The sequence below is a fragment of the Neltuma alba genome, unplaced genomic scaffold (genome assembly GCF_004799145.2).
Source record: "Neltuma alba isolate B1F8T4 unplaced genomic scaffold, ASM479914v2 tig00003392_pilon, whole genome shotgun sequence".
In the NCBI taxonomy this organism is placed as follows: Eukaryota; Viridiplantae; Streptophyta; class Magnoliopsida; order Fabales; family Fabaceae; genus Neltuma; species Neltuma alba.
Genome location: NW_021633263.1, coordinates 90,719 through 110,665, shown reverse-complemented (window position 1 = coordinate 110,665; position 19,947 = coordinate 90,719). Strand labels below are relative to the sequence as shown.

General features: G+C 33.7%; 2 protein-coding genes across 3 annotated transcripts; one reads left to right on the top strand and one right to left on the bottom strand.

Annotated features, from left to right (window-relative positions):
• Positions 1-5,874: 5,874 nt before the first annotated feature.
• LOC114741397 (LEAF RUST 10 DISEASE-RESISTANCE LOCUS RECEPTOR-LIKE PROTEIN KINASE-like 1.4) lies at positions 5,875-10,541 on the top strand. Its single transcript, XM_028929650.1, has 5 exons — positions 5,875-6,447; positions 6,524-6,641; positions 8,413-8,442; positions 8,536-8,886; positions 9,369-10,541. Exons 1-5 carry the CDS (start codon positions 5,875-5,877, stop codon positions 10,337-10,339), a joined length of 2,043 nt encoding a protein of 680 aa, XP_028785483.1. The 3' UTR covers positions 10,340-10,541.
• A 2,152-nt stretch (positions 10,542-12,693) lies between these two features.
• LOC114741417 (alpha/beta hydrolase domain-containing protein 17B-like) lies at positions 12,694-18,230 on the bottom strand. 2 transcript variants are annotated; one of them, XM_028929670.1, is made up of 6 exons: positions 17,743-18,230; positions 16,457-16,493; positions 13,602-13,838; positions 13,466-13,513; positions 13,321-13,380; positions 12,694-13,227 (listed from the first exon to the last, which is right to left on the bottom strand). In XM_028929670.1, the coding sequence occupies exons 1-6, from the start codon at positions 18,045-18,047 to the stop codon at positions 12,946-12,948; spliced, it is 969 nt and encodes a 322-aa protein (XP_028785503.1). In that variant the 5' UTR covers positions 18,048-18,230; the 3' UTR covers positions 12,694-12,945. The 2 variants fall into 2 exon arrangements, with proteins under 2 accessions (XP_028785503.1, XP_028785502.1); XM_028929669.1 differs by having other exon boundaries at positions 12,694-13,380; positions 17,743-18,227.
• Positions 18,231-19,947: the final 1,717 nt, after the last annotated feature.

The window sequence follows — 19,947 nt, the reverse complement described above, 5'->3', positions numbered from 1 at the left end:
AAACAATCAGTTAGTGTCAGGGTCAACAATATGCTATACCAAATAAACCAGATAACGAGCCTCATCCTAATGCTTAGTTGCAACTATATGACAACTCTTTTCGGTTCTGAATCTTGGGACGTTGTTCAGTCATCCTTCATCCCATATTAGGAAGAGAGGAAAATTTTGGGGGGAGAAAATATGAGTCAGGAAAAATAAAAGAAGAAAAAGAGAGAAGTGGGACCTTCAGTACTACAAAAAAGAGAGAAGTGGCATTTTTATAAATAAATGGTATGACTGTTAACTTTTCACAGCGGCTATAAAGATAACTGTTGTGGAAAGTAATTTTACCGGTGGTTAAAAAGAATAACCACCGTTAAAAATACTTTTTACGGAAGTTATTTAAAGTTTTAAATAACCCTATCCCGTGTTCTGTCCTTCTCATTTTCACAATTTTACACAGTTAGTGCGCCGTGGTCCCCTTCTATCCCCCCACTATCGAAACTGCAATATCAGTAAATCCCCATTATTTCCTGCAGTGTTTGGCCTTCCATTGTTACTCTTCTCACGTTTTAATCTTCTCTCACTGAGTGAGTTTTCTCTTCTTTCATTCTTTTTTTTTTCTTAGTGTCTTGGATGTTTTAATAATAGAAATCTGTTGTATTTCAAATGGATTGATTGGTTTTACATTTTAGATGTCTTCCATTATTTATTTTGCGTTTCTTTTGTACTTGAGGGGTTGGTTGGTGATATTTGGAGTTAGAAAACCTCAATTACTTCCTATACTCGAAATTAGAAACATGTTTAAATGTTTAAAATTGATTAATTCTTAAGTTTTTAATTTTTTTAATAATTTTTTATATTTTATTTTGAATTTTTATCAAATTTTTGTAATAAATTTAAGAATTTACTAATAAATACTCTGTTAAGTGTTCTGGCCAATTTTTTTCATTGTAAATTTTCATTGATGATAAAATATTGTTTAAAATTTCATGACAAATGGATATCATTTGTATTCTCATTTTGGATTCAGAAATTTTAGCTTAAAGAATCTTTATTTATTGAATTGATTTGAGATTGGCTTGTTCCTTGTGTTTTGTTAGTTATAGTTCTTCAAATTTATCTTGTATTTGTTTATTATATTGTTGGATGGTTGATTAATTGATTTGTCTATTTTTTAAATAAGTTGGGATTTGTTATATTTAAGGGAAAATTCTGTCAAAATTTTTATAAAATAAAAAAGACATTACCTTTAATTTGTAATTAAGTGTTAGTCAATTTTAATTTATTAACTAACACTTAATTATTTTATTTATTTGAATATTTGAATTGAGTAGTTAGAATTGAGCTTGACAGTGCAACTATGCTCATTGACTCTATAGAACAATAGATCGTAATTAGATGAAAACTAAAAAAACTAGCAAAGAATATGAGGATGGAGTTGAAAGGTTTTTTGAGTTTGCTCAGAGAAGTGCTCCTAGTAAAAGAGATGGTTTGTATTGATGTTCTTGTTTCAAATGTTTAAACAATAGTCGGCAAAGTATTCATGAAATAAGTGAGCATTTTATTTGTGATAGAATAAATTTGAAGTATACAAATTGGATATGACATGGTAAAATTAGAAAGACTACATTGTCTGAAAAGGAGAAGGTTGTGAATGATGACTTTGGTGATAGAATTTCAGATATGTTTCATGACATAAGGTCTTAGTCCTTTGCACCGTTCTCTTGCACATGTGAAAACTTGTGTAGTGATGCAGAGACGCCTTTGTACCCAGGGTGTAAAGATGATACACAAGTAATTTCTTTCTATGTTTCAGGATTCACATATGATTAAAAGTGGGAAGGATAATAATAATCAGACGCAACAACTGACAGTGTTTGACCCTGACCCTAGCCCTGACCCTGCCTAAGGGACTGCCATGTGCTTTTTATGTGGACTTTGAATATTCATCTCTTCATGTCGCTAATGGTTGAGCATTGTTAGGCACAACGATCCATGGCAAGAAAGTTCCGAAGGATCAAGTGAGGGTGACAGTGGATAAGGTTCGTAGTAGTCAAGGTGGTACACCAGTACCCATCTCTATTGATGAGGTTCGACTACTGGCTCAGGCTAAAAGAAATTTCATTTTGTGGCCAAAGAGACTTGTTAGAAAGCCAATAGCAGCGAAGAAGGTGACAGCAAAAAAGGTGATAAAGAGTGTAGATCCTGTCCTCCAGCCTCTTCCTAATCATATTGGGGTTATGTATGGAAGTTTGGCACTTCTTCATTCTATGGTGGAAAATATGAAAAACCCCTTTACTTTCAACATGCCACTGGGGATTATGGGTTCAGATGTAACATACGATTTCATTATTGACAAGAAGGACCTCATTCAATCCCTCAACTTTGAGTAGCTGGATATAGTCTTCACGCAACTAGCTATTTTATAAGTTACAATGTCAATTTCTTATTTCATGTTATACTTATGTATGTCCTAATATTTTTTATTTGAACAACAGGCACTTTACTTGCGTTTGTCGACATAGAGGACTTGAGGGCACACATGGCTTTATGTGCCCTCAAAAGGTACAAAAATAATAAATACTATGAAAGCAAGGTTGATCTGCATGATGACCACAATAACTCAGATGAAAAAAAAATTATATTTTGCACCTTACGTGGAAGGGTAAGTATATTATTGTATATGAAATATACAAGTTATATATACAGAATTATAATTAACATAGTTCGTATTTTATACTTATCATGGGACCCTAATTGTTTTTGCCTCCTTTGACAACAAAATTTACTGGTTCAATTCCCTTCGCAGAAGTCCACAAGAAGAAACCAAAAATGTTATTGACACGTGAGTTTATATTTATATATTTCTTACATGTAAAGTTTGCAAAAACATGCTCTAATATCATTTTCTTCTGATTACTAATAGGGTTTTTCATGGTTTTAATATTGTGGCCAAGGAGAAAAATAAGCCACTAGCAAGATGGATTCTCCCACAAGTATGTTATTTTGAACTAAGTATATGCTTATAAATCTTTTCAATGATCAAAGTTAATGTTTATAATTTTTTTTTAATAATCAAAGTTAGATATTCAATTTTACATTTTATTTTGTTAGTACTGTTGTCAATCTGGAAGTGTTAAATATGAATATTATATCTGCTATATAAATGGCATTATTAAGATTGGGGTTACTGAGAATTTAAACAAGGTAAATATAGGTTAATTACATTTCATCTAATTCTTCAATTCTTTTCATATTTTTGATCAAGTTGACTAATGACTATGTTGTTTTAAATTTACAGGCATTCTAAGATAGTGTGCCATATGACACTAAGAAAATCAACTTGATGAGAGATACTTTAACAACAACATTGCTTGAGAATTTTGAAAATATGAAATAGTTAAGTCATTCATCACATTTTAGTTCATTGTTTGATCATTAACTAGTTGAGTAGTTGTTGATTATAATGTGTAGATGATTGAATAAGAATTGGATGTTAGTGTTAGGATAAACGACTTGACATAGTTTTGCATATTCTTCTACTCTGCTGGTTGTATTTGGCTCTGTAAATTATAAGGAAGTTATAAAGAAAATTTACTTAGGATTTTAAAAAAATCTCTTTTTAACGGCAGTTATTCGTATAACCGCCGTTAAACATATTTTTAATGACGGTTATATATTAACTGCAATTAGAAGTTGTATTTCTATGATGGTTTATTTAGTGAAACCGCCATGGAATATAAACTGCTATGAAAAGTTTACTTTCGATGGCGTTTTAAAGAAAAACCGCCTTGGAAAGTCTTTTTTCATGACGGTTAGAAACTGCTGTGTTTTATTCTCCTTACAACATCAATAGAATTTATTTCGTCTCTAAAGCTTCTGCGAAAAATCTTTTTTAACCGCGGCTTTTTCTCTAGTAGTTCTTATTTTTCTCAAATTCTCTCGCATTGTAATGAGAAATTTTGAGAAGAAAAGATTTATTCCCTGGCTGTCCTTACTCCCTCTTAACTTCTCCCGGCCATTCTCCACATTGGCGTGCCTCTCTTTACTTCTGACGTAACTCATGCAAATCAAATTAATACATCCGTATTAGTTTACAAGAGTTAAATAAATGAATTTGATATAAATAATAAATATTAAATATGAGAAATAAAATAGATCAAAATCTTATATTTAGTACCAAAACTAATGCTCTAATTACGCATACATATGGGAGGTGTATATTTTTCTGCCAAATAATTTGGTTTTAAAATATTTCAATGATATTAAATTTAATATAATTTTTCATTCAATTTATTTTGATATATGGGGATAATTGTCTGACACATGATGTGTTCTAACATAAAAGTATTATGATTGTTGTGACATTTCCTCATTTTCTTTTCTCCATGTTCACTTTTAATGTTTTATTCATCATGTAAACACAGAATGTTAACGTAATCTCTTTGATCCCTTTTATCTCGTTTTCTTTTCAACTAACTTTTACTTTTAAAATAAAGCTTAGAGGTTAGACCCTACGCCCAACAAAACTGATAAAAGGTATTCTTTATGTAATTTGAATAATATATCTTTCATTATGCAAAGCATGAAGAGATGATACTCTATATATAATTTTTTTTCTCTCTTCATAGTCATTTTTTCTATTTCCTTTTGACTATAATATATAACGTGTCCATAGGGAAAAAAATTAAATAAAGTCTGAGAATAATTTGGCCATAATAATAATAATAATAATAATAATAATAATAATAATAATAATAATAATATTGATTCAACACATTGAACGATTCAAAGTTAATTATCTTTGTTAATTCTTCTAGAACCGAACAACTAAATAGAGGAGCTAGCCTTTGTTTGGACGTCTACCTAACCTTCTAGCTGCTACTTCATTAACCTATCTAGGTTATTACGTGCCCATCTTTCATGAGATTTTTCATTTAGAGAATTAAAATATTTATTAAAAAATTTAATAGTCATATTTTTAAATTTAAAAATATACTGAATAAAATAATTTTTTCTTTCTAATTAATTAAAAACTACTGGTTTAATTAATAATAGAAAAAACTGTTAGTTTACCAAAAAAACTAACAAACCATTAAAAATAATAAAATCTAGATGATTCAGATCAGATTAGCCAATAATTTGCTTATACATGTATGATTTTTAGTTTTGTTCATTTCTTTCATGTATATTTGATAAACAACTATATTATTAAGCGAGACTTTTTAATTAATAATTTATTCAAATATTTAATTGTTATAAAGTATAATGATGCTACACAACCGCGTAACCAATCCTATTTAATGAGACAATACGAGTAACCAATCCTATTTAATGAGATAAGACTTGTTATTATAGGAGTCGCTGTTTGTGTTTGTTGGTAGGTCCTATATGTTATGGTTGCTATTGGCATGTTTCCTGGTTTCCAAAGTTTTGACTCTTTAGAGACTGCGTGTTTAGTAAAATTGGAATACACACAAATGTCAAAGAATTAGTCTTAGCCGCCGCTCCAAGTAATTAAAAGTCTCGCAAGAATATTGAAATGTTCCTCCCCATGGTTGCCATTTTCACATCTATCTTTCCACCATTTATATCTCTTCACTTTGTCACTTATCTCTCTGACTGACTCTGTCCAGCTTCTCGAATTGAACCTCATTTATGAGACGACTTTGACATTACCTGTTCTCCAGAATCCTTACGTGTGAAAATATTATAGCTAGGCTAATTAAATTGAACTTCTCACTTTGCTCTGCTTCCCAGAAATTCCCAGCTTCAAATTTTGAAGGCCTGGTTTTCAAATCTGACGATGTGAGTGACGTGCACACATATATCTTCCAACATTTCAGTTTCATTCATTGCTCTCAAACCCCTTTTCTTTTTTCCAATCACGAAATGAATCCTTCTGATCTTCCCCAATGTTCCGTCTTCTTCTTCCTTCTGCTCCTACTTTTCGTTATCACAGTTCATGCCGATGATAGATTCAAAAACTGCAGTAGCCACTTCAACTGTGGAATCGTCAACAACGTTGGGTATCCATTCTGGGGAGATAACAGGGCAGACTACTGTGGTCAGCCTGATTTCCATCTCGCTTGCCAACACAATACTCCAAAGTTGATCGTCAAATCTGTAACTTATAGGATTCTGAGTTTCGACCTCAATGATCAGAGACTCACAGTGGCCAGGGATGACTATTGGACAACTATATGTCCAACTCAACACATAAACACAAGCTTCGATTCCACCATGTTCAAGCTTTCTGATGGGTTTCGACAATTCGTCTTGCTTTATGATTGCAGCGACAGTTTTGATGCAATGAGTGACTCTATCAATTCATCAAGCACAGAGTGCTCCACTATTGACGGCTCGACGGAAGAAGTCTACTATGCGATCCTATCTTACGGTATTGATTTCACAAGATTTTGTGAGGTGGTTGTTGTTCCTATAACGAATGCCTTCGTTGATTTGGTACTTTACCATCGAAAGAAAATCGAAGAAGCAATAAAAGAAGGTTTTGGATTAAGTTGGAGCGTAAATAATGAAGAGTGCAACAAGTGTGTTCATTCTGGTGGGCAGTGCGGGCATAGTGATCAGAAGTTCTTGTTTCTGCAGCAACGGAAGTCAAGGAACTGCGACGTGTTCTTCATCAGGTGGGCTTTCAGGTATGTTGATCTCTAAATTCCAAAAATGGAGCTTTCTCATCATGCAACAGTGATTTACATTTTCAAAAGGGTTCTAGGTGAAATGCTTTTCACCTGTCTAAGTTGGTTGCAGAATATTGGCTTACTTTATATGAACGTAGAGAGAAATTTGCCTTTTAGCTTTACTTTATCGATTCTAAATATAATATAAGAGTTAGTTAAGCAATTTATTTTAGTGTAAATGTAAAACCTTGATTTATTTTGTCTCACAAATTTATAATTCTTCTTCTCCCAAATATTTTTATTGATTACATATAAAAAGGAGATTTTTATCAATTCAATATGGGCGGTTTCCAGTACAAATGATTAAACTTTTCACTAATACATATCTATTATAAATAATTAACTTAATTTTTTTAATTTTTATAGATTAGTTACTTAATTCATATATTTGAGATAGGAGGAAGCAATAGATATTGTTAATTTTTCCAAGCAAGACCACAACGATTGATTCAGATGGGGTGGGTTGCTGATGAATCTTGACTCTTGGGATGTAGAAAACAGCAGTCTCTATTAGAAAGCCAAACAATACTATCCCATCCTAAATATAAGGCTTAATTTATAGTACAATTTACATTAAATCGTCTTCACAAAACATAAGATATATTTATGTCTCACGCTCAAGTGACGTCACATTTGGACATTTCGCAAACTCGCACCCCCTAGCATCTAGAAGGTTCAAATTATGTGCGATATTTTATAGTCAAAATCCTCCATGTTTAGCATAGAATCTTAGTCGTTGTCAGATAAGGGTGAGGTACCTGGAAAACATGGATCAGATGGAAACTAGGAATGTGGATTTTGGTGTTTAATACTGAAAACCCGTGGGACACGCATGTTAGACTTTCCAGGCACTCGTGAATCATGCTGAAAAATGCAGAGCATTCGTGTGCTGTGCTCGTTCATTATTTTTTTTTCATTTTAAAATAGAAGTTAAACATGTTTCCTCATTCATTATTTTGACCCAACCTACACGCAACTATCTAATACCCATGAGATTCTGCTTTTGGATTTTTTTAGTGTCAATTTTTTTCCCCCGAATTGAACCACCTAGTATCCTGGGTTTGACCTATTTTTAAATGGAGCACTGGCTAATCCGAATCAAGTTAGGTATAGGAATACAAAAGGCAGCAAAACTCTCCGACCAAATATGTAATGCAATTGCATTCTCAGAACTTGACACTTTTGGTTAAGGTAGTACAATATCTTGCTGGTACCTGCTAATGCCTTTGTTTTCTTTGGAGAGATACAAATCGAGACTTTCAAACCCTAGACAAAGTTATGCTGCTGTGTGCACTTTTTTCCCTCACATATTCCTAAGTAGATGATGTAGACCCAGAAGGAACTCAAGGCATATTTATGCTGTTATTACTAGTATACACTTTGTACTGCACAATGACTGCTCAAGAACAAGTTTCATTAACTCCTCTTCTTATCTATAATGCATTAATTTCTAGCAAATCCAAGCCCTGGAAAGCTTCACTTCTTCTGGTGACTAAATGTTTCATGTTGATAATTGACTATCAGAAAATGGTCCACATCTTTCTCTAATATCTTCATCGCAATATTTATGTCAAACACTGTTTTTCAGTAAGGAACTCTGAGACACTGTTCTCTGTTTCCTGTTCATATTTGAATCTGAGGCTATACACTGATCACCTGTTGTTATTTCTTTTATATATGCTCCTATATGATGCCAGTTTTAATATCTCAATTGATGTGAATTTTAAAGGTAAAAGGTCTAAGAATACGGTTGCTGTAGGTAAAATCTATTCTGTTAATCCATTAACTAAATTTTGATGAAATCTCGGAGTTATGGAATAAAACATTGTCTCATTTCTTGCTTGTTGCTTAGGTGTTGGTGTTGGTGTTGGTGTTGGAGTTGCAGCTTTTTGTGGCGTTCTCATTGTATGTTTGTTCTGCTTTGTTATGAAAAGAAGGAAAAGAAAAGTTGAACAGTTGAAAAGCAATAAGAACCTCTTGTCGCCATCATTAAGCAATATTAATGGCGGTGTGACAACCTCTACAACTGCAAATAGTATGGCTCAAACTGCTCCTTCTTACCAAACCTCCAAGCTTGACTCTGCGCAGAAGAGTTTTTACTTTGGAGTTCAAGTTTTTAACTATGCTGAACTAGAAGAAGCTACCAAAAATTTTGACCCTTCCATGGAACTTGGTGATGGAGGCTTTGGAACTGTTTATTATGGTAACAAGAACATCATATCTCAAATACATACGCACATATATACACACATCACTTTCTCATATACAATTTAGGATTTGAGTCCTTTGAAGAGAATCTTGATCCTATGATTTAAGTAAAATTAACATTTTTGTCCTTATAATTTTGACTCAATTATAATTCAATTTCTAAACTTTAGCTTAATATAACTCAATTCTAATAGTTTTGACTCTATCGCTGAATTTTGACTCAATCTTTAATAGTTTATCTATTTAAAATATTAGTCTTTATATATATTTCATGACACAAGGACTAGAGTTTTAAGTGATTAAAATTATAAAGATTGAGTTACAATGAATTAAACTTTAAAGACCTAATTTTAACCGAGTCAAAACTATAAGGATTGAATTGCATCTAATTAAAGAGTCAAAACTATAAGGGCCAAAAGATTAAATTGTCCCTTATTGATGGCATGTCATTAAAGCTCTATTGTGATTTCTTGTCAGGAACCCTTAAAGACGGACGTGTGGTGGCAGTAAAACGCCATTATGAAAGCCATGCGAAACGTGTAGATCAGTACATGAATGAAGTCGAGATCCTAGCTCGCTTACGACATGACAACCTCGTAGCACTGTATGGATGTACCTCCAGACACAGTCGAGAACTCATCCTTGTCTATGAGTACATTTCTAATGGAACAGTCGCCGACCATCTCCATGGCAAACTATCTCGCTCATCTTTGCTTCCTTGGCCTATACGCATGAACATAGCAGTAGAAACAGCCGAAGCCTTAGCCTACCTTCACGAATCAGATGTCATACACCGAGACGTCAAAACCAACAACATTCTCCTAGACAACAATTTCCGAGTTAAGGTTGCTGATTTTGGTCTCTCACGTTTGTTTCCTAATCATGTCACACATGTTTCTACTGCTCCACAAGGCACACCTGGTTATGTCGATCCTGAGTATTATCAGTGCTATCAGTTAACTGATAAGAGTGATGTTTATAGTTTTGGGGTGGTATTAATCGAGCTCATATCATCCTTACAAGCTGTGGATGTAACTAGGAATCATCGTGACGTAAACTTAGCCAACATGGCTGTGGATAGGATTCAGAATAATGCAGTGGATGAGTTGGTTGATCCATATTTAGGGTTCAAAACGGACAATGCTGTGAGGAAGATGACTACCGGAGTAGCAGAATTAGCTTTCAGGTGTTTGCAGAAGGAGAGAGATATGAGACCTTCCATGAAAGAGGTGATTGAGGTCTTGAGAGAGATCCAAGGTAAGGAGTATAACGTGAAGGACAAGGAAGTGATGAAGATGATGGGTAAGGCAGAAGAAATGGTGCTTTTGAAAAATTGCAGTGCACCAGTTTCACCAAATTCGGTTTCTGATAAATGGGTTAGCTTCTCTTCTGCGTCTAACTCCTCACAGAATCTATCATCTCCTAATTATTCTGTTGGTAAGACTTAGAATTAGTAAGCTTCACAGTTCATATAATTTCAGAGACCCTTTTTGTTCTCATTCTTAGGACACTTACGCATGTTGTGGGATTAATAGGTGAGAGTGAAATTATTGTTGATTTGGGTCATTTAAAACACAAACACACACACACACACTGCCTTGTATATAGAAACCACGTTTTGATGGATTAGTGTTTCTTTTGGATTATAAATGTTTTGGCTTCCTGATATATGTATATATATAGATAGATAGATGGATGGATGGATAGATAGATATAGTCGGCACTTGAATGATTGGATTGAAAAGGAACCGACTTGATTGGTGTGGCAGTCAGTAGTGAGGTGCCCTCATGTTTTTCTTTTCAGTATTCAAGATCAGAATCTGAGCCTGGGAAAAGTGCTCAGTATAAAGCTCATATAGTAAAAAACTAATTAATTAATTTGAGTATATTACAACTGTTAGTTAAATTAATTAATATGATTTTTTTTTCTAAAATATCTTAACCATACTCATTAATCTTCTCTCTGTTTCTCCTACTTGATCATTGTTGAAAAAATATTAATAGGATTATTTAAGAAAAAATTGATAAACATATAAAATAAGTCTTACATATAGGACCAACATCAACTCTCCACTTAGATTTCACATTTAGAACCGGAGAAGTATTATTTTTAGTTTAATTTTCACTTGCCATCTTTTTTTCCCCTCTATTTCTGTTATGGGCGCATTGTGTTCAATTACTTCAAACAACGTAAATAACACAAATCTAGTTATGCTGCTTAGATTTGATATGATTCGGAATTTAATTCTCTCCCCCTCTCTCTGAGTTGAATTTTGATTTTGATAATTTAAAAAGGAGATAAACATAATATGTATCAGCTTTTTAAATGATGATCACTTCAGTTTTATGTTATCTTTCTCTTTCAAAATTAAGTAATGTGGACAATGTTCTGAAAACGGGACAGTTCACCAAGCGAATGTTATCAATATTCACCACCTTCCTATGCAACAAGGTAGGGATAACCAAAGGTCCTTAAAAATCGATGGGAAAATCTAGCTAAAGAATTTGCATGATTTGCCTTCCTGAGTACAAAATCAATCGTGACTGGTCAAAGCAATTTAAAATATATTAAAATGTATTAGGCATCAATTGGTTCAATTACGCAACTTTCTGAGAAGTTAATTTTACAGGGACTACTGACATTTCCTGGAAAGTTGATTTCTGAGGAAGTTAATATATGAGTTACTTGATTGATTTTCGTATTTCTTGAAAAGTTATAATTATTTCTTAAGAGAAATTGTTTTGTTTGTAAGATAAAATACTAGGCAAGTAGAAGTTGTTAGAGTTCTATTTAAAAAATTACTTCCATAATTGTGAGGAAGTTGAATCTTTTAACGAACCAAGGAAAATGTATTTCACTCCTTGGAATTAAAAGTTTGAATTCCCCTCCCAATTTGACCTCTGACCAAGCGGGGCCTTAGAAGCAACACCATCAATTTTCCAATTCTATCAGTCATTTATGTCACAAGATAACACTACCTCCGATCTTAATTATAAGACATTGTTTTTAAATTAACGTCTTAAAAATGTTGTGAAATTATCCATATATTATTTTTTATTCTAATTATAAGACCTCATTTATAAATTACAAACGAGATCTTATAATTAGGACAAAAAATAACATGGATAATTTCACATTTTTAAGACGTCGATTCAAATTTTACTTCCTTTCATTTTCAAATGCTGGCTGCCTAAATGAAAATTTCATATAGTCAAACTTTTTTTTAAAGGAATTTCCCATTATTATATGCACATAATTTAATATAAATTTAATATTTAGCTGTGATTGGCTCCTTTTAGTTTAGGACGAATCACAGCCCAACCTTTTGTAAGAGGCTTATTTATTCTTATGCCACTTAGATTTGGGAAAGGGGGGGGGGAGACGTTAGCATGTTATATAGTTCATAATTTTAAAAAGATCTTAACTCTAAGAGATCGAAGTACAAATGATAGCTTAAGAGATTTGATTGTAATTCTTTCTTTAGAGTGCCTGTTTGGGGTGCCTTGAACACCATTTTTCCATTATACGAGTCAAATTGTTAGAAAAGTTTTGCCACTTGAAACATGGAAGTGATTCTTACAAGTGATTAGCCAAATCAATATTGCACCATTGCTCATTAACATTTTTGCAGGCAACATTATCTGTTGATTAAAGAGGTGGATAGGCGCATGATACGTGCAGGTAAGCTTCAATCACTGAATTGCCTTTAATATAGAGGAACGCATTTTAAGAATGAGACAGAGAACTCAAACAATTACCAAAACACAATGATATATCTCAATGGCTTGCATTTTGGATCAATTACAGAATAATTAGCATATTATTTTCAATCATTCTAACGCCCATAACATTCATTAAAATAATACATATTGTACAACTAAAAGAGAAGGGAAAAGAAAAAGTAACAGATTTGAAGATGAAATATGAGTCTTGTACATATTTTTTTTATTATTATTTGTGAATGCGTTATGCATGAGTATCAAAGATCTAATTTAGTGTCAATGAGATGATACCTCCCAGATTAGTTGCTGTGGGTGATGTTTGAGTAAGATACTACCACACTAATCCCTTTCTTCTCCTAAACCTATCAATAAGGTCAGTGCTCATCCTAGACTTTTCAGGTTTGTTCGAATTTCTAGACTTCTCAAGGCGACTATCTAAACTGTTTCTAGAAGCTTCTGGAAGCACTGCACCCAATACAGATGCAGCATCAGAAGTTCCACTCTCAGATTCTTCTTTCGTAGCTTTGCCTTGGTTATCAGTCTCTACAGAATCACCCTTGCTAGTTCCATTAGCTGTAATTGCTTTAGCCTTGGCTTTAGATTTGGCAATTGTCTGTACAAATTTCTTTAGATGTTTAATGAATTCAGGGTACAGCTCAAGATTACAATGGCCACCACCTCTTACCCATAAAGGTTCATACTTTACCTTGCAAAGCTCCCAAAGCTTCTTTCCATGGGACCAATGCACAACTTCATCTGCTGTCCCCTGTGCATTGAGCAACACGTCACTTAAGAAGGCCAAAAGAAAAAGAACACCAGAACACACACATGTTGAGAGAAAAGTCACTTACATGTATGACCAAAACAGGACAGTTCGCCAAGCATATTTTATCAATATTCTGGTGGGTAAAGATAAGAAAAGAAACCGCATGAGTCACCCGTGTCAGGAAGGGAACAGATTAATTCAAATAAAAAATAAAGCTCTACCTTGTAAATATCAAACCAGTATGTCCGTTTTACAGGATACAGCACTCTCATCCCCGACAAAATTGGACTGTGCAACACGACGCCTCTCAATTCTGGTACTCGAGAAGCAAGATCAAGCGTCGGACCACTACCAACAGATTGACCATATAATATTAGTTGATCATCTTTCACCCCATATTGCTCTTTTAGGCATTTATATGCAGCATCAATATCTGCATATGTATTAGATTCAGTTGGCTGTTTCAACAGAGGAAAAAGCGGCATCCGTTAAGTTACAGGCAAGAATGTAGCTCCAGATCCATTTACAAAAACACACTAATAGCACAGACAGTGTTGGTAGTCCATCGTACAAATGAATAAATGTCCTTAAAAACCCAGATTTCCCATAAAATTATTTAAACACGTCAATTTTGCCTTCATTTTAGCTTCAGTTCAACGTGAAGCTCTAACTACTGAAACCGTAATGCAAATTCATGAATGAAAGTCAAACAATACAAAATCCTATCACAATTATCCAGTGATCATGGAAAAACAACCTCCCAGAACAGTAAAACCGATTAAAACAAGTGGGCGTCCTATTTCCCAGACTAGACTCACTCATAGACAGAACAATTTAACCTAAGAGGAAGAAAACAACATAACTTCAAAAGGAACTTTAGCAAGATTTGAGTAAAATAATCCACGGCAATGTGATGGCGGCGGTCTCTATTGCTTAAAGCCAGCCTACCAACAGAGGGGATAAATCTGAGATGAGTCACAGATGGCAACGGCAGTGGCTCTCTACTGCAGCTGGATCAATGACTAGTCATTTGGTCAATTGTTTTGTGTAACTCTACAGGTAAGGTTTAATAAACACTTCCAGAAAAATTGTGTGATTGCCAAAGTCAAAATTAATTCTCACTCTATCATCCTGAATCCTCAAAAAACGCTTAAAGCTATCAGTAATCATGCTGTGATAAGGTTGCCCTTCCCTTACCATTCAAGTGAAACATGGAAACTTGAACAAAACCATGATAGAAAGTTTGCCGCCAATTTGAGTGTTATTAGCTGACTGGGCATACTCTCATATACAGATCAAGGTTTTATTTAGAATGTAAGAGGGAATAGGAAAAAAATAAAAAGAAAAAAGGAACAGTACCAAAAGAAAAGAGACCGTGTCAGAAAGGGATAATCATCAAATGAAACTCAACCTCGGCTTTCTAAGAAAGTCCTATAGAAATCCTCAAAGGTGGGTTCATATGTTTTTGGCAGCAGTTATTCTTTCTACATAATGGGCCAGTGATGTAGTAGAGGTCAAGCACCAGATATCAAATGTTAGAATGAAAAACAATTAAGAAAAGAAATGGAAAATGGGCAGACACTGAAAACCAGATATTCACAAGCTTGTCACCGAGCTAGTATATAATACTCCTCCGGTCCTTATTATAAGACCCCATTTGACTTTTTATTTGGTCCTAATTATAAGACCCCAATCCATTTTGTCTCTTATATTTATGCATTTTTTTCCAAGATAATCCTTCTAATAATGATAGTTTTAGCCAATATACTTAATTAGCAAGGATATTTTAGGAATGACAACACTTATTTATTATAAATAACCAACTTAACTTACTTTCTTAATCTCCTCAAATAAGTCAATTGGGTCTTATAATTAGGACCGGAGGAGTAATAATTATTTTTAAAAAAAAAAGTCTTATCCCACTAATAAGATCGGCTACATAGATCACACATTGTCATTTTGCTCTATTAGTGACCAATTATCTAGATATGTCATTTACCAATAGGTTTGTTCAATAACTTCGTATGCGAGTATATAATAATCCATATAAAAGACAAACCTTAGAACACCCTAGTTTCTGTGGGGCATGAGATGCCATGCTAATATTTGAAAGTAAATCCAAATAAAAACCCTACTTGATTAGGAGAAAATCAATTAAACCAAGATATTAGTACAAAGGACTAAATTAGAAACATCAAACCAAAACCAAAATGCATAAGGACTTGCTTTTTCAGTGAAGATGCAATGAGAAAGAAAAGATGAAAGAAAAGAAATCATAATCAAACATATGATAACAAACTATCTTAATAAGTTAAGATGCTAAAAGATACAGCTAACAATCAAAGAGCTCTGATCCCTAGGGATCAGGGCATGCCAGCTATCCACTTTTGTATTTGTCATCTGCTGAAGCTCTCTCCTTAGGTGACACTCTCTCAATGAAGAGCTAGCCATGATTATCAATCTTCAACAATCCACTTTGCATTGAGCAGTCTCTCAAATATGCTATTCAGTAATAGGACTGCAGTATATTGACACTCAAAGGAGAGCCAATCATTGTTCTCTTCCACCCTCCAATTCTTTCCAATATATGAAGCTGATGAAGGGTGGTGCTATAGCAGAAGGAGAAGAGTGCAAAAGAAGACTCTTAGTTCTTCAATTCTAGCCATGGTTTGAGAATGGAACGTGCACATAAGAGACGGGGGGCTAAAAATACAGAGATGAAGCCAGCTTTCTAGTCATGGATTAAAATACATGTATCTCCTCTTTGTTGGCTAGGCTGGGTTGCAAGGATTGCCAATTCAATCGTCTATTAATAAGATGTCTATGTCCTTTCATTTCTTTCCCTCTGTTTTCAGGCTACTGAAAGTGTGCTTTGGGTTGGGTTAATAATACCGTTCTTCAATGTGGTCCCTAGGACCAAGAGATTCTCTCCCACTTGTATGTCTTAATAAATTAATTATATATTCGGCAAGGAGAAATGCAGAAGGATATTTCCACCATTATGAATATAATGACATGAAGACTACCCGTTGCTCTGTAAAGAAGTGAAAAGGGATTCAAAAGTTAGGCCACTAACCTTTCCTGTTGACCTTCCATAGCCGGAGTAATCATAACTGCAGAAAAGAACAATATAAAGGAGAGTCATTAACATAATCCCACAAAACAGGAAAACATAGTGCCAGAAAAGGCCATTTCAGAAAACATAGAAATATTTAAAATACAACACTTGGAAATGAATAAATCATTCTCATACATATTTTAAGATGTATAAGTATAGAATACCAAGAAAGAATTTCATTTTTAATAGTCCATTTAAAGAAAATCAAGATAAATACAGTTTTGAGGCAGCATTACAGCAGATTTCCAGACAAAGGGAGTCAAGTGCAACACTCTTAAGGTGGGCAATAAAACGATGAAATTCAAAGTGGGTCTTCATTTAAAGAATACTAAGAAAGAATTTCATTGTTAATAGTCCATTTAGCTTCTCCGAATTCGTAGCCTTGCTGGACAACAGTGATACTGAACTGGGGTAGGGCAGGTCACTTCAAAATCGGTGGTATGTTAGATCCAAAAAAGCTTGAATAATGTACAGGAATGGTAATGAGTAGACAAGTGCAAAGAAAGGGTCTTTGAATCAATATATAGCATGAAATAAGAACATGACACACATTATCAAATGAAATGGGGAAGAAGAAGAAGAAGACACACAATCAAACTCTAACGACAAGGACTGGCTGCCTATTCATAGGCTGCCTATTCATAGGCACCAGAGGGAGTAACACAAGTCTAGGCCCAATATGTGATCATATGAAAAAGCCAAAACACAAAAGAACTTTAGATCAAAAACCATAGTTAAGGAATCCATTCGTACGACCTATAAAAATGGCATTATGCATCATTACCGTTTTCCAGATACGTAACCTTCCTATTCTTGGAGGTACTTCTTTGATCAGCAGAGCGTTTAAAGACCCCAAGAAAAACACGAGAATTGCAATATAAACACGGGGAGTAATCAATTCGAGCTGAATTAAAGGACAAAACAAAATGTTGCATATGCCCATTTCCCCCCCGGGGGGGGGGGTAATCTTTAATACATTGATTAAAAAGGAAACTAAATAATACACTAATAGGAAAGGAAATCAATCATTGAACAAATAGGAGGCGTTCGCTTTTTATGAGTATTACTAACCGATCTATGCAACTCCCAGAAATATACATGCATCCAAGAACATATCCAAACAATATTTTTTGATTTTCTGATAGCACATATCCAAACAATATTAAGCTAAACACATAGTTATCCATCTATAGTCAGCTCAATTCAACAACAGATAACAGCAAAGAAGAAAGACCATATCATACCCCATGACATTGAGGCGAAGTTTATTGCTCAATTCGACGAAGAGCTCAAACATCTGACCCAAATCAGCAGCATTCCCATGTGAGTAGAGCATAGTACTTGTCGCTTTGTGATGCTTAACATATACCGCTGCGATGTCGTTGCCTCGCCGAGTCCGAAGTTTAAGAACATCAACGTTTTCCTTCATGGGAACCTCGGGAATAGAAAATCGACCATGGGACGATTTGTCGGAGATCAAAGTGTAGGAAGGTGGGTTTGGGGGAAAGAAGGCAAATTTGGCCGCGATTGAAGAAGTAACTCCGCCCATATCTTCTTCTCATCCAAAGGTCCAGGATTCATAAAGGCAGGCCCTTTTGTGCTCTTTCAGTAGCAGAAGATGAACAGATCGGTATGAATCAGTAGAAGGCGGCGCGTGGGTATTGCTAAGAAGATGGGTGTCAAGCGCATCAATCAACTTTTTAAACGTTGGAGGCCCTGATTTCAATTGTTAGATAGTGAGTGAGACTGATCACCGCGCAGTCGTCGTCCAGTGACAGTGATGTGGCGCGGTTATGGGACAATGGGCTAGTTATGTCAAGATGATATGTTTAAATTTGGGGTAACAGGATTTAGGGAAGAGGGAAATAAAATATTCTGAAATTTGTTAAATAACAAATAAAAATAATTATAAAAATGTCTTGTTATTTAATTTTTAAGTATAATCAATTATTATTAAAATATAGTAAATAAGATTAATTTGAAATTTTAAAATTTAAGAGCCATTTTTTTATATTCTTCCTAGGATTTATGGTACTAAATGGGAAAATTTCCAACTTAGAATTTCAAAATCTTAAATTAATCTTTGTTTCTTATACTACCTTCAGTCCTAATTACAAGATCTTGTTTGTAATTAACAAACAATGTTATAATTAGAACCAAAGGTAGTACTTATTTACAATACTTTAAAAGCAAATGATAATATATTTGTATAGAAATTCTTAATTTAGGATGTTGAAATTCAGGTAATAATTTTTTGGGATTTTCCTTACTAAATACTCCCTTCCACTGTTATTTATGAGCTTTAATTTTTTGAATAGATTTAATAATTCTTTTCATGAGCTACAGTTTAAGAACATCTAAATATTTAGTGTTTTTTTATTTTTATCCTTAATTAATTATATGTTTCTGTCCTATTTTTCATCCACATCTCTACCACTCATAATTTTCATAAATAAAAGTGTTTTAAGAGAATATGTTGTAACTTTTAACATATTTAGTTATTTGAAACTTTTAAAAAGAATCAGAGGGGGAGTACATAATTAAATGGGAGAATTTGGATTAAATAGTATATAAGGAAATTAATGTAAATTTAAAACGTCTTTATAACTAAAAAATTAAAATTTACAATTCAAATTTTTATATTTATAACTTAAAAGTTGTCATGCCCAAAAAAAAAAGCTCAAAAGTTCTCATTTTTATTTATCTTTTTACAACTTTCTATGTCATTCTATCGAATCAAATTCATGGGAGAATGAAAGACCACTAAGATCCATGGAATTAGTTGAATGTTAATGAAATCTCATGAAATACAACAAAACAATTGCTTGACCTCGTAGTTGTTATTTATTATAATCAAAACTATACACATATGAAAGTACATCCATTTAACTCAGCAAATTGAATGAAAACTACAGCAAACAAGGGGGAAAAGGCAGGAGATGCAGATTAACGGAAAGCAGAAGAAGGAGAATAGCTACAGAAAAAGGACATTGGGACTAGAGAGAGAAAAGATCATCAAATCACCCCTCTATCCCTCACTTATGGAGTTTTATGGCTTTGTTTGTGTTAATAATGAAACGAATTTCATGTTAATAAATTGCCACAATTACTTTTTTTATCTTTCAAACTTTGCAAGAATAATATTCTTTTCAGTCTAGTCCTTCAATTTCTATCAGGCAAATGATAAAAAAAAAAAAAAAAGCTAAAATCCCAATTCTAGAAACTAAAAATTGAAAGTGACATGGAGGGAAATAAACCTAAATTAGAATTTTAAAATTCAAGTAAAATGACAAAAATACCTCTTTATTTTTTTGAAATTTGAAAACTTCAACCCTTTGCTAGAGGTTGCTGCCGGCAACGAGACATCAACGCCATGCTAGCCACCTACGTGGTGGCTACCAATAGGGATTTTTTTCTCCTAGCAATGGCTTTTTTTTTTGTTATTTTCT